Here is a 14733-nt window from a genome sequence, read left to right as displayed (position 1 = left end):
CATTTTTTTTCCAGTGGCCACTCTGCAGCAAAAAAAATCCCCTGCGACCCAAAAAGCATTTTCCCCATAAACCGTAATTATAAAAGAGAAGCACAGGGAGATTTTTATCAGGTGCTCCAGAAGTTGTTACTTGTGACTGAATATTGAAAATTATGTACCAATCAGGAAGGAGGCCTTCATGCCCGAGCGTGGCGCACGACCTGGGGTGAAGAAAGTCATGGTGATTGTGACTGACGGAGAGTCACATGACTTCCATAATCTGGACAAGGTCATCGAAGAGTGTGATGATGATGACATCGAGAGATTTGGCATTGCTGTGGGTACAAACTACTGTTTTATAAATATTTAATCAGTTCAGTCAACCAGAAAATCCATTAGATTTGCTAATTCAGTCAAATAACAAGATGGATCAAAAAAGCAGCATTGTTTAAATTTAATCAGGGGAAGATGTACTGAACAGTTTAACAATTGTTTGACCATCATCAGAACTGTTGGGTCATTTAAATCATTTAGTCACTCACGCTGTCACTCAGTCATACTTTTTAAGCCCTGACATTATTGAGGTAGTGCTTTTTTATGTATTCCAGGTTTTGGGAGACTACAATCGTCAGAACAAAAGTTCAGAAGAAGTGCAGAAGTTCATCAAGGAGATCGCATCCATCTCCAGTGAGCCGTTACATGACCACTTCTTCAACGTGTCTGATGAGGTGGCGTTGTTGAGCATTGTGGATGCTTTGGGAAGCAAGATTTTTGCCTTGGAAGGTAAATATAGTCCCTATAGTCACACATGAATGCATGCTCACATGTTCACATTCCTTAGTACTCATACAAGAAATGGTTTGACATTTTGCCAGATACTCCAGTTTGCTTTTTGGTCGAGCATTAGATGAGAAGATCGATTCCAACTTAATGTCTGTATAGTAAATATGAAGCTACAGCCAGCAGCTTAACAGAAAGCCTGAAAACCTGAGTAGGTATAGCTGCAGTGGGAGCATCTACGTGACCTGTCCACTAGTTACATGACTCGCCCACCATCAGTCCATGATCAGCACCCTGATCCTTCATCCAGAGATGTAAGCTCAGAAGAAAGTGCTAAACTAGTTTTTAGCTAGCTTTGAAGTGTTCAGTTAAAAGAGAAGCGGTTAAGTTGAGGTTTAGGGTAAGGGTTACAGCTTACTTACAAGGTGAATCATGTCTTCACACATGAGCAGCTATACATGTCTGAGAAAACGAGCCCCCGAGGAAGTGCGACAGACTTTGAAGCCAATTTGACTTAGTGGCCAAACTGTGTAACTACAACTTCAGTGTGCATCACATGATGCCATTGGGACCAAGAAGGCTTTTTACCATAGACTTAGATGGTGAAAGAGACGTCTGTAAATCATTGGATAAATGTTTTTGAGCAAAATGACTCATCGTTTCACCATCAGGATTTGATCCATGTGGTTTGTTAACATTTCAAAACCCAGAGGAGCCACATGATTATATCATTTTATTCCATTCAAGTTAGTGGAGGGCTAAACTGGAAGTAGCCAGCTCAGCAGGCGAAAGTTAGTTGCTTGGCTGGCAAAGTCTCTCGTGCCCTTGCTATATGGGTCCAGTGACGCAGATGATCCAGGCTAATTTTACATCCAGGAAATCTGACTTTTTGGCTTCATGCCCCACTGAGCAACTTTTCAGAGGAATGAATGGGTCCCTGTCTACAGCGCTGTATCCAGTTCTCTTTATACATACATGCTAGAAACAGGGAAATGGCTAGCCTGGCTCTGAAATCAGTGTATTTAAAAAACATCATATAATTATCAGTATAATGAATCTGTTGTATGAAAGACTCTAAACAAAACAATACAGCATCCCATTGACAGACTAAAGCAATGGTAGTGTTTCTGTTCTCAGCACTGCTTTGACGAACACATGTAGAGAAAATAATGAGCGACACCTCACTGGATCACACAAAATCATTCTGTACTTTAAAGATTATTCACTTTCTTTTTGAGAAGAATAATGCCACTCTGTGGGTAGCCTTATTAAGATTAAGATAAACAAAACAAGAACACCAGGTTCATGTTATTCAAATTGGCATTCTTGCTGTACTACATGGTTGTCTACTGTGAATATTGATTGTATATGATGGCTGTATCTGCAATGCAGCTATGTCACACTATGTGCCCAAAATAAATTTCCTGTTTGGGACAATTAAGTTTATCTTAATCTTAATCTTATGACTGTTGTATACCAAGAAATAGTTGCTGCACAGAACTCCCCGTAAAACTACTACATGCTGTTTTTTCACTTCTGTTTTTGTCTGTATTAAATTTAGCTTCATCTGTACTGTAAAGACATGAGAGTGGTATCAATCTTTTTTTTATTATCTAACTCTCTGCAAGCGAGTTCCTGTTCCTTTAAACAGATCAGTGTTTATCTACACAAATACCCTTTTGATCTAAGAATTTATCATTAAAGGTCCAGTGTGTAGGGTTTAGCAGCTTCTAGTGGTGAGGTTGCAGGTTAAAATCCCACTAAATCTTTTCCTGTGTGCCAAGCAAGCAGGAGAACTATGGTGGCAGACAGGAAAACACAAATGGCCATATCAAGAGTTAGTGTTTGGTTTGTTCATTTTGGGCTAACGTAGAACAACATGGTGGACTCCCTGAGAGAGGACCCACACTATATGTAGCTATAAACAGCGTACTCTAAGGTAACGAAAACAGGATTCTTATTTTCATGTGATTATAAACTAACGAAAACATACAAATATTACAACCCACTTCTGGCAGTATATCAGCTGAAACCTTCACACTGGACTGTTAAAGTGATACTGAGATACTAACAAGATGTCAATATGTGCTGTTTATTTTTATATGGTAAGTCTAAAATTAACTTTTCCTTCCTCAGCTACAACCGGCAATTTCACCTCCTCCTTCGAGATGGAGATGTCCCAAGCTGGGTTTAGCGCACATACTTCTAAAGTAAGTCTAAATCTAATTATTTATGTCAGATGAATACACAAATACCATATAAGTAAATGTCAGCGACTTATTGTAGAGTCACTGACCCAGGCTGAATGAGAGACGAGTGTCTATCTTTAGATCACGGTAAAGTTTACATGTCTGTAGGCGTTTAGTTTAAAGGAACTGTTTATTTTATGTGCCTGCGTGCGAGTGTATGTGTTGGCATGGATGTTTGCTCAGCTAATGAACTCATCCAGACGGAGTGCCACAGAGTTATCTCTAAAGCATCTCCAACCCTTTGGTGATTCACCTCGGTCAGTTGAAGTTTTCAGACACAGAAGCTCTCTGTCCTCACATGGCTGCAGACTGAACACTGACGGGGTTTGATCTGATTGCATGAGAGTAGGACAGAGACACGAGGCATGTTCAGCACGAGAGACAGCGAGGAAGCTTGAATCAGATGTTTGTTCACTACTGTTAAAACAACACGCCTCTAGAGTTCATTCATTAGGTATTTCCTATGTCTATTTTAAAACATACTTGCTTCTTACGCATCTCTTCCTGCGACTGACTCATGTTTATCATCTCCTCAATCGATGCGCGCGCTGCAGCGGCTCATTGAGCTTAGCGAAACTAGACACAACTAAACTGAGTCGCTCCATTGTGTGCTGAACACGTAAGGCTTCGCTTTAAGGGTTAGGAGAGGGAAAGAGCCTCTTGACGCAGTTCATTGTGACTAATGATACATGTTATATCCTGTGTGACCCCTCCCCTTCCTATTAGATAACTCTATTTCCTGTAGACAAAATAAATTGATTTACGTAGATTTTTTATTTTCTGCTTTGTCTTCTATTCTACTTTATTTTATTTCATCCACGTTATTGACTTTTGGCTATATTTTTAAGACGTTGTGCTCACTCTGCAAGTAATGATTGTTTACATTATAGATTGAGCTGTCAATCTTTTCATTCAATTCATACATTAATTGTTTAGTCAATAAAATATAGTATAATGGAAAATAGTGAAAATGCATATCACAAATAGCTTGTTTGCATGTTTAAGACAAGACAAGACAAGACAAGTCTTTATTGTGTCCATTATAAGAAAAGTTGTCTCAGGCATTCGAGAGAAACAGGCGACTAACAGCACACAGCGTCTCCAAATACACACGTTATATCTGTGTACATGCACAATTAAACTACAGTTAACATTGAGTGACACACACAAGATTAATTTAGAATATTACGGGGCACCAACTAGCTCATCTGGAAGAGCGGGTACCCCATATTCAAAGGCCATGTCCTTGCCTCAGTGGCCGTGGGTTTAATTCCAACCCTGGCCCTTTGTTGCATGTCATCCTGTCTCTTTCCCCCCCTCAGGCTAGAGTCCTCATAACTAAAAATCCCCCCAAAAACAGAGAAAAGTTTTCTGGAATGAATAGCTCAAAAAAAATCACAGATTATCCAAATTTTTGTTGAATAATTTTCTGTCGATTGATGAAGTGACTGAACGTTTCAGCACTAGTTGTACTCTTCTGTCTTTTGCATAGTGGTTAATTTAGTATATTCAAAGTACTGCACTTAAGTACAAGTTTGAGGTACTCGTATTCTACTCATACTTTCCATTTAATGCGATTTTATACCAGGGCTCAACAATAAATCATGTTTTTTATTGTCATTGCAGTGTCAATTTGCGGATATATCCTGAATCACTGTATATTGCAGTCAAGGATTTTTTGAAGCTAGTTGAGAGAGAGTATCAGTAGCAAACTGCACTGCAAAATGTAACTATCATTCTTTTTTATCGGTGCCTTATGTGCTCAGCTCAGTGTTCACTTTGTTCAATAAAAGAATGTTGAAAAAGGATTTCCTTTCATCTTTTTATACAAAAAATAGTTTGTTGTATTAAAGCAGGGAAAATCCTGCAGAGTACTATATCTTTAAGTAAAGGACCACAGCAAAGATGACAGTTAACAGAAATATTCTGATTCTTCTAATCTCATATCCCACTGTTCCTGATATCAGCTCTGTTGTCTCCCATAGGAAGGTGTGTTACTGGGAGCAGTGGGAGCATATGACTGGAATGGGACAGTAGTAATGCATACTGCTGGAGGAACAATCATTCCAGGGAAGACCCAGTTCTACGACCCAGAGACTGAGGCCGGGTACGAAGGACTTGCTGGGTACCTCGGTGAGTTGACTCGTAAAGACTTAAAGGCCCTAACAAAATATTTTCTCAGCTTCTTACTGTGAGCGATGGAGTCCTACATGAACTATGGAGGTGTAGTTATAACTGGATACAGGACTCAAAGATATGCACACAGTCACTTGAATGAAAAGCACAATAAAAAAAAGTTTTCTAGCTGGCAGGTTGTTCGGCCCATTGCACATGTTTTTATTAACATTTAATGTTAAATACAAAAACATACACCTGTTAAAAAGCTGAATGAAACAAAGAGAACACAGCTTTTACACTTGCATGAACAACTCTGTCTGAGCCAAGTGGTTTTGTGTTAAACATAGAGACAAATAAGATCTTTCAAGAGATTAGGCGAGATTTTACAGCTGCAGAATAAATATAGAGTTTCTGTTGCATGGAGGAGTAAGATATGTAATTTGTCTAACTCTGACAGCAGATGCCTCCCTCAGTGTGTCACATAAATAATACACACAGGCTTTTCTCTCCGTCCTGCTGCCTTTTATGGCTCGTGGAGCAACCGCAGCATCTTAATATCAAGTTATTTAATCAACATGTCATTAGAAAGAGCACTGGTGGGTCCAGGCTCGCGTACTGTAAACTCAGCTGTTGGCACCGTACCTAATGGTCTGACCGCAGACTGCATAGCCTTTGTGTGCTTCACTGTGAGTGTGTGTGTGTTTGTTTGTGTGTGTGCTCCTGCCAGTTTCGAGGAGTGTTTTATAGTTTCCCTTCACACAGTGAGACGTAAACACCTGGCTGAAGAAGCGTTTAAAAATATCCTTCAAAGAGAGTGTGTTTTTCTCATGACGTCATTAAGTGTTTGGAACATATAGCACATTCCTGGTGATGTTCATGTGTGCATTAGTGTGATACAGTGTGTTCTTGTGTATGCATGTGTCTCTTCAGGCTATGATGTTCAGTCAGCATCCACCCCTGATGGAGTGCTGTACATCACAGGTGCACCGCGGTACAACCACACAGGCCGGGTTGTCATCTATCATCTTGACATAAACAACAACATTGTCGTCTCACAGATACTGAAAGGAGAACAGGTGAGTCTTTTTCAGTTTGGTGTCAAGTAGTGATGCAAAGGTCGAACCACAACCCATATATTCCGTGGGTTGACCTGTGGGTCAGGCGGTTTGGGTAAACTTGATAGAAAATATCCAGGGTTTTAGGCAGATGGGTCATTAAGGGACAAAGCAGCGGTCTGAGTAAGAAACATTGTGCAATAGTCCCCCTTCCACCTTCTCTTTTCCTATCTCGGTCTCTCTCTCTCTCTGTCTCTTTCTGCTTCTCTCAAACACATATAGCAAGCAGCTTTATCATCAACGCTGCTGTGCTCAGGTGTTTTTGTTATCCGGTTCTTGATCAGGAAAATCTGCCAAATTTTCAACATATCTAAATTTCTTCGGTCATAGTCCTTGCAAAAATATTTCCCTGTGAGAATATGTAGGCCTGTGTCCAGACAACAAGGAAGTAAGCATCTCTCCGTCCACAATGAATCTGTAAAATATTAGTGGTGGGAATCACCAGAGGCCCCATGATATAATATTATCACAATATTTAAGTCACAATAGAATAGTATTGTGATTTTAAAATTATTTGCAATATGCTGTCTGAGTAGTGGGATGACATATTGCCATATATTAAGATCTATTATGTTATATCAACTGAAATTATGTCTCTAAAGCAAACATTTTCTCAATTTCTGTTTTTATGTAATAAGAGGTACGCACTAATTATAGATATCAGGGAAGCTAGCTCGCTAAATATTTTTAAAAGAAAGCTAAAAACGATCTGTTCACTTTATTCTTTAACTAGCTCTGACTCTCCTGATACAGGTGTGAGCTTCACGCTGCTGCAACTCTTTTAAAAATCTTACTTGTTTTCATGATCTATAGTTTTACAACTCTCTGATTTTATGAATTGGGTAATCCAAGTTAATTTTATTGGCGCAGAATGTATCTAGTGGACTTAAAAAGCAATTGATTTTTATTATTCTAGTAGGCTACCAAGAGTTTAATTTTTATTTGTAACATTAATAATTTCTATAATTAAAAAAAAGATACTTGGCATCTGTGTATCAATATAATATAGAAACGCAAAATATGACAATTTAATGCTGCATCAATAGTCTTCCCCACCACCAACAAACCACTGTACCTATCAGCTGTGCACTAGAGATCATACTCAGGACATAACCGCTTAAAAGATGGGTGAGTACTTGCTGTATTCCTACATATTCACTGGAGATGACATATAATACAGCCCAAAGCAAGAGGGTTGTTATTAGCGATGGTCAGTAGCGGAAACTTTCAGCTCCAATGCGCGGGTCTGTGGGTTGGGTTCAGGTCATTAATTAACGTATATGTTTGCAGGTTGAGCACAGCGGATTGGCTCTTACAAGGGGCAGGGTTGATGCAAGTGCACGGCCTGGCCTCCGTCTCTCAGTGTATTTTTGCAGTAAAGACGTCTTTCTTCAATCATTCTGAAAAGCTGAAAGATGATACTTTGAGATTGTGTTCATATTCCAAGCAAACTGGATGTCTGATGTTGAACTTCCTAATAGACTTTAAATTAGATAAGTCTGCATTGATCCCAGATGGAGAATTCAAGTAACAGCAGCACAGAGATAGGTTAAACAGAAGGAAAAGCTCAGTGGCTGTGAGGTGCAAAACCACACAGTGGACAAAATGCAGTACGAAAATAGAAATATTGTTGTGTTACTGTGTTTTGTGAAACATTGTTGTGTCTTTTTTAAACATTGTACTGTCTTGGGTTTGATGTTGTGTTTACTCTATTGTCATTCTGTTTTCCAAATTATCATTGACTTGTCTGTGAATGTTTTGCATCTTGTTTAATGTTGTTTTGTTTTGCAGATTGGCTCCTACTTTGGCAGCGTGCTGCAGACTGTCGACGTGGATGGAGACACCAACACAGATCTCCTCTTGGTTGGAGCTCCGATGTACATGGGCACGGATAGAGACGAGCAAGGGCAAGTCTACGTCTACAAGCTCAACCAGGTAAAGAAGATTAATTATAAAGGAAATTTGGTATTTTGTGAGTTTTTGGGTGTCTTTGATTAAAACAGCTTGTGTCAGATTGTGACGGTGCACCCGCTGATTGTTGTCTCTCCTTGTCTCCTTGTTTTGACTCTGCTGCATCACCAGGACGGCCAGTTTAAGCACGAGTTCACTTTAAAGCCTCTCAATCAGTCCTGCTGTACTGCCCACACAGCCACCTGCACTAATAAAAATGAACCATGTGGTGCCCGGTTTGGTACGGCCATTGCAGCTGTATCGGATCTCAACCTTGACGGGTTTAATGACGTGGCGATTGGTGCGCCTTTTGAGAACGACCACCGAGGGGCCGTCTACATCTATCATGGAGATAAGACGTCGCTGAAGGAGAAGTTTGTACAGGTAAGAACAGTTTCAGTGCCACCCACTGAACTGATACTAACAAATACAGATCTGTAGATTAAAGGAATATTCTGGTACATTTCATCCTGACATATTTCCCATAAATGTGGGGGTCGTCCTTTGCATTTCATTTCATTGTTTATTCTCCGCAAGACTCAGATGAGCGTTTGAAATAATGCATGTAAAGGTCATGTTTATTTGGAGAGCTGTGTAAGGCTCTACAACAGAGGGGGCAAGTGCAAAGATAGCACGAGCCATAGAGCCACAATAGCTGCATTTATGGGAAAAATGCCAAGCTGAAATAAACCAGAATTTTCCCTTAATGTTATCTAATTGGTTTTTGTTTCTCTTTAGCGTATCCCTGCAGGTGGGGATGGTGAAAAAGTGAAATTCTTTGGTCAATCTATACATGGAGCCATGGATCTAAACGGAGATGGAATCATTGATGTTGCCATAGGAGGTCTGGGAGGGGCGTCACTATTCTGGTGAGACACGGCCCATCCTCACATACAAACATTCACTCCTAAAGCTATACATTCCACCTGAATCATTACCAGCAGCAGCACCCGTATCCCGGACACATCGTCTTACATGTCCGCTTTGCATTGTCTTACTTGGGTTTAGACAGCTGTTCACGTCCCACTGGGCTTGCAAGCTTGAGACCAACAACTTCCTAATGATCTCTCTGTTACTCTCTGTTGGACTTGAACCCACAAAGTTTTGAAACATCAGCCCACATCATGATTTAACTTCCCAGGCAGACCTTCTCCCACAGTTTCTACTGGCAGAGGCTCAGCTAAGCTGTGTGAAAACTCCATCTCCCAAGTGACTTAGAGTTTAAATAGGATTTGGCAGCAGGCGGTTGTTCTTCCTGGACTGTTGGCTGTATCTTAGAGAGTTCAATGGTTGAATAGAGAGTTGAGGCCAAGTTGTGCACTCAAGATGCATCCGTTTCTTGTTCCTCCTTTTGAGAAAGTAGATGCAAGTGCACAGTTCAGCACACACACACACTGACACGCACTGTGTCAATGACAGCTACAGTTGTACAGCTACTTTCATTCCACCAGGTCCAGAGATGTCGCAGAGCTCCGTGCCAACATGACTTTTGACCCCGTTAAAATCAACCTGCAGCAGGCTCAGTATCAGTGTGAACACAGCGGACGCAAATCTGTGTGTGTTAAAACTGAGGTGTGTTTTGCCTACCGTGTCAAATCTGACCAGCAGGATGTAGATGCGGATGCAGGTGAGCCATTCAGCATCCCATTCATTTTTTCACCTTCTCACTGTCGAAGTTATTTCAGTACTGAATGGTTTCTTATCTGTTGTGTCCTGCAGATATCCGCTACAGTCTGACTCTGGATGCTCTGCGTGCCAAAGCCAGGGCCTCATTCATTGACTCGGTTGATAAAAGTGATCGTAAGATTACCAGGATCTTCACCATCAAAGACAGAGAGAGAAAATGTGTGGAAGAAACCTTCATGATGTCGGCAAGTATTCTGATCTCTGTGATGTACACATGGGGTTAGTTAGGGCCTCTTACCTGTACATAATCAATTCCCAAACTGTATTTTTAGCACCACATCTACCAGACACTGTCTTCAGATCAACTGGATTCCTTCAAATTCTGTGGCATCCATACATGAAAGTTATAATCTAGGCTTGCTGGAGATGTTAATGGTGTTTTGAGCCAGAAAGGAGACGAAGCTGTGAGAAGTCTTATGCAGAGCAGGAAGACCCTAGTTTTAACATGAAACAGACCCGTCCTGATCAAAGCATGCCGAGTACACCCCCGTGCTGCTCTGAGTGATAAATTATCTGTAGACATTTGGAGAGCTGCAGAGATGGAGAGAGAATGAGAGAAAGGAAAGAGGGAATGAGAAATGTGACAAAGTGACGTTCCAGGTCAAGGGAGATGTCCACAAGTGGCCTAACAAGCACATCACAGACCGTTCATCACAGCTGAAACCTTTATACGTTACAACTACACCACCTACTGTAAAGCTAAGCAGTATCCAGCGATGTGACATTTACAGCCATGTGTACAAAGTCTCTCACTCCAGTCGCTCACTGCAGCAATGGATTTCTCTGATTAGCTGCCTCCAGGCGAGAGAAAGAGGAACTAATCAGTGGAAACAGCTGTTGCGGCTATGTGTGCAGAGCATGAATACCTGCTCTGTTCTAGTGTGCCAGTTTGTGCACAAATTTCCCACGTAGTCCAGCGCAGAGAGGTCCTCAAGGGTCAGTAAATTTGTACCGGACACAAAAAGCCCCACAACTGTCCTACCTGAGTCCAAAATGGACCAGAGCCAAAGCTCAACAGATCTGACAACAAACCAAAAGCAGATGTATCACAAATGAATTCATGTCCAAAAAACAGTGTTTGTCACTCAGTGTGTGCTGAAGCAATGCCCCCAGTATGTTACAGTGTCTAGCTCCGAGTCAGTAATATGCTTGACTAAAGATGTAACGTGTTCCTCATGTTGGACTCTTTCTACGGGTTTAATCAAAATTTGGCCCAGGCTAAGGAAAACCTCATATTTTTGTGCCTTACTGTTCCTATACAATATTACATACTGCAACATGAAGCCGTTCCTCCAAATGTTGTCTTCATGTTTCAATGATCTAAAGGGCCCACACCCCCTCACAGGTTTTTCCAGTTATTCTGGTTGATTAAACTTTTTTTAGTCATACCAAGAACGTGGTTCTAGAGAGGACAATGTGGGCCCACCACTTTGTTCCAGACTGAAATATTTCAGCAACAGCTGAATGGATTGCCACAAAAGTTTGTACATGTATGCTTAGTGCCCAGAGGATGAAGCTTACTAACTTAAGTGAGCCTCTAATTTTCTTTAACACCATGAGGCTAACATTTGTGATTTGGGGTAGAATGCTTTGTTGTGGAACAATTGGATGGATTGCAGTTTAATTTGTCATAGACACTGACGCCCCCCTCGGGATGACCTGTAGTAACTTTTTATGAAACACCATCATCAGGTCAAGATTTTACCTCATTCAATACTTTGGTTTATGACCAAATACCTGCAGGACTAATGACATTCCCTTCAACCTAAGCTGGACTTTGTGTTTTGTGCTAATTAGCAAATGCTATCATACTAAACTAAACATGGTGAACATGCTGATGTTAGCATTTACCTCAAAGCATTTCTGTGCCAAAGTACAGCCTCAGAGACCTGCAAGCAGCATACCATTATTACCTAACCTTGAATTTGCTTTGCCCTTCTTTGTGGTATATTGGTGCCAAGCTTTGTGCTAAAAATAGATGTATCAGCACAACATCTGTTTCTGGTGCAACTTGGGATGCACCAATCAGATGCTGTTACCAGAGATCGGACTGATGCTGACTCAAATAGCTGGGTCGGTATGGGTGGCAAATGGACCGATCTATTCAATTCTATGTTTACATCTGATTACTAATATGCATACTACATAATGCGCCAGCAGCATGCAGGAACATTGCATTTTCTTCTCGTTTTATGCAGTTGTATTGTTTTATAGTGGAACTTTAAGGTTTACACTTGAACTGTATTTCTGGTCAATTTAGATTTTTTTTTTTTTTTTTACAGTGCACCAGTTGCTGGTGGACAACTTATTATTTCATAATAGATAGCAATTCCATAGATTTATTTCAGTCAGGAACTCTTAAGTCAAAGAAAACTTTATTCCATTTGCAGTATTATATTTGGTGGTATGGCTCTGTTCTGGGGCCTCTCTGCCTTTCCTTGGGCCTACGCAGAAAGCCTCTTTCACGCCCCTATGTGGAAAGCCATAAGGCAGAGAGAGCACACCTGTCTGCCCTTCCACATGCAAATGAGGAAAGCCTGAGGCAAAGAAAGCAAACCACCCTGCCCTTCCATGCGCCTACATGAAAAGCCTAAAGCAGGGAGAGCAGCAGCAAAGATCCCCCTAGGAACAGAACAGAGCAGCATCACTGACAAACAGAGATGACATTGATAAGTCAGACACAACATGAAAAGGTGGAGCTGAGGTGGAGGCAGGTTGCAAAGTGGCTTGCAGAGGAAGCAGCAACAGGAGGCAGGTCAGAGCAGTTTAAATAGGGTGCCCTGAATGAGATTGGGATGTGAGCTGAGCTTGACATCGTGTCCTGCCTGAACTAACGCTATGCTCAGTATCTCTGTATTCATTTGTTACATTTTGTTTTAGAAAGTTAGGACAGCAATGTTTAATAGTCTCTATATACAGACTCTACATTCAGTGAAGGTAGAGTCTGTAGGCAAACCCCGGAGATCTTGCCTCCGGAAGAAGAGCGGAAGAGCACTGGTTTCCGGTTGTAGACTGTTTGTAGTCCACGTGATATTGACCAATCACGTTTGAGCCGGCTGCAATTGTTGCCAGGATAAACGCTCCGTGCGGTGAACTAACGAGGTGGACCATAATTGGCGTCACTGCAAACTCTGAATCCATCGCAATGGTTCAGCATATTTACTTATATATAAAGGGAAGTCGGAAATGGAAATTTGCCTGCTCCGCCCAAATCAAACCGGAATGCCAAAAAAATCGAGGGCCTGCCCTCAGAGGCTGTATCGCCATCTGCCGGAAGTCAGATGCTGAATACAGCCGATGGGTTCCAAGAATGGATGTTGCCCAACAGAGAAAAGAATGATCCAAGTCACTTCCACACAGTGAGGCATACAACCTAATAATTAAGCACTGGTATCGGATTGGTGCTCCATTGCCAACCAAAGCCCAGGTACTGATATCGGAACTGAAAAGTTGGATTGGTGCAGCCCTAGGTGCAACATCAGTCTGATGATTTTTCCAGCTATGGAGGCTTTACAGCCATTTTGTCACAGGTTTGTTGACACTTTTGCAGTTCTTTTCGCTGGCATTGTCTAAAAATCCAGATATCTCCAAATCTGGAGTACAACTCAGAGACTGAAGTGAAAGTTCTGCCTGAATGATAGGACTTGGACCAAATAGGATGCAACAAAACTTAACAAGAGAGTCAGGGAGCCATCAATCAAGCATGGTCTGTACCTGCTGACATAGCACTGAGTTGAGGTCTAATCAGCCAGATAGGTGAAAACACCTGTATGGGTGGGCCATGGGTGTGAAGGGTCTTTAAGGGCTTCTTCACTTACAGCCTCTTTACCCTCTTTCAACTTTTAATACCTAACTTTCTTCCCCTCACCCCTCTCTGTTGGCTCCGCCTGTCCACTTTTCCTCTACAGGCCCGGCTGGACTTCCGTGACCCCCTCATGGTGTCTTTGGAATTTGAAAAAGCCGATGAGGACGAAGGCCCCGTCCTGGATGAAAGCCTTCCCAGATCCATCAATAAGACAGTAAGACATTATTTCATATCACTTGTAAGTGTCTCTCTCGGCACTTAAAGTGTGAACTGCCAAATAACAGTAAACAGAAGATTTAGACTCACAGACAGGAAGGATTTGAAACTCGTCTCAAAAATCCTCCATCTGTCTGCCTTTATAATCCAAGAGCGAGAAGTGGGGTGTTCTTGTCTGGCTCCAAACCTGCTGCTGTTACACTACATTAGCATCTGCAACAGCTGAATGCCATCCTTCAGTGTTTCCTCAAGACTGCATTAGTGTTTCAACACCAACAGTCAGGACGGTCTTCCCACGCTCCCACGTTCATAATTGTTCTAACAAGAGGGTCTCCAGATAATTGTTGCAATGAGTGATGTGAGATAAAGAGAGAAAATATTACATGAGAATTCAGCATAAACACGCAACAAAGAATGCAGTTAAAGCCTGAGTGTGTGAAGCACACACAAGTGACAGCACCACCCTCATTTCTAAACACAGGACCATATGTGATGTGTTTATGAGCCTGACACTTCCTCAGTGTCAGATAATGTCATAGCAGCAATGTAGGCCTTACTTGCACATGCGAGGAAGCGTTATAAGGACGTCTCCTGTTATTGTTATTGAAAGGAGGAGACGGGACACACACACAGAAAGAGGAAGTCATCAAACGGAAGTTTTTCTTTTGACATTGTGCTGCATATGATATTCCAGTCCCTCTTCCTTTCTTGGGAGAGTGGGCACTGTTGATCTGAACGGTACAGTGGGAAAGCTTTGAGAATGAGAACAAATATGACTGTGACCCACAAACCTCAAACACTCTGGGGGAAAAGGCAAAGGAAATGAAGGTCATCT

General features: G+C 41.6%; 1 protein-coding gene across 1 annotated transcript in view; it reads left to right on the top strand.

The window, feature by feature from the left end:
* itga1 (integrin, alpha 1) overlaps positions 1 to 14733 on the top strand; it is a 57799-nt gene that overhangs the window by 36509 nt on the left and 6557 nt on the right. Inside the window, exons 8-18 of the mRNA XM_033647191.2 lie at positions 166 to 316; positions 588 to 762; positions 2896 to 2969; positions 4994 to 5141; positions 6057 to 6202; positions 8033 to 8176; positions 8324 to 8575; positions 8930 to 9060; positions 9643 to 9818; positions 9911 to 10062; positions 13786 to 13896. Coding sequence (XP_033503082.2) covers positions 166 to 316; positions 588 to 762; positions 2896 to 2969; positions 4994 to 5141; positions 6057 to 6202; positions 8033 to 8176; positions 8324 to 8575; positions 8930 to 9060; positions 9643 to 9818; positions 9911 to 10062; positions 13786 to 13896 — 1660 coding nt within the window. The remainder of the gene's footprint in view (positions 1 to 165; positions 317 to 587; positions 763 to 2895; positions 2970 to 4993; positions 5142 to 6056; positions 6203 to 8032; positions 8177 to 8323; positions 8576 to 8929; positions 9061 to 9642; positions 9819 to 9910; positions 10063 to 13785; positions 13897 to 14733) is intronic.

Source organism: Epinephelus lanceolatus, chromosome 19 (genome assembly GCF_041903045.1).
Source record: "Epinephelus lanceolatus isolate andai-2023 chromosome 19, ASM4190304v1, whole genome shotgun sequence".
NCBI lineage: Eukaryota > Metazoa > Chordata > Actinopteri > Perciformes > Serranidae > Epinephelus > Epinephelus lanceolatus.
The sequence above is the reverse complement of the archived record's forward strand: the minus strand, read 5'-3'. Positions and strand labels throughout refer to the sequence as shown.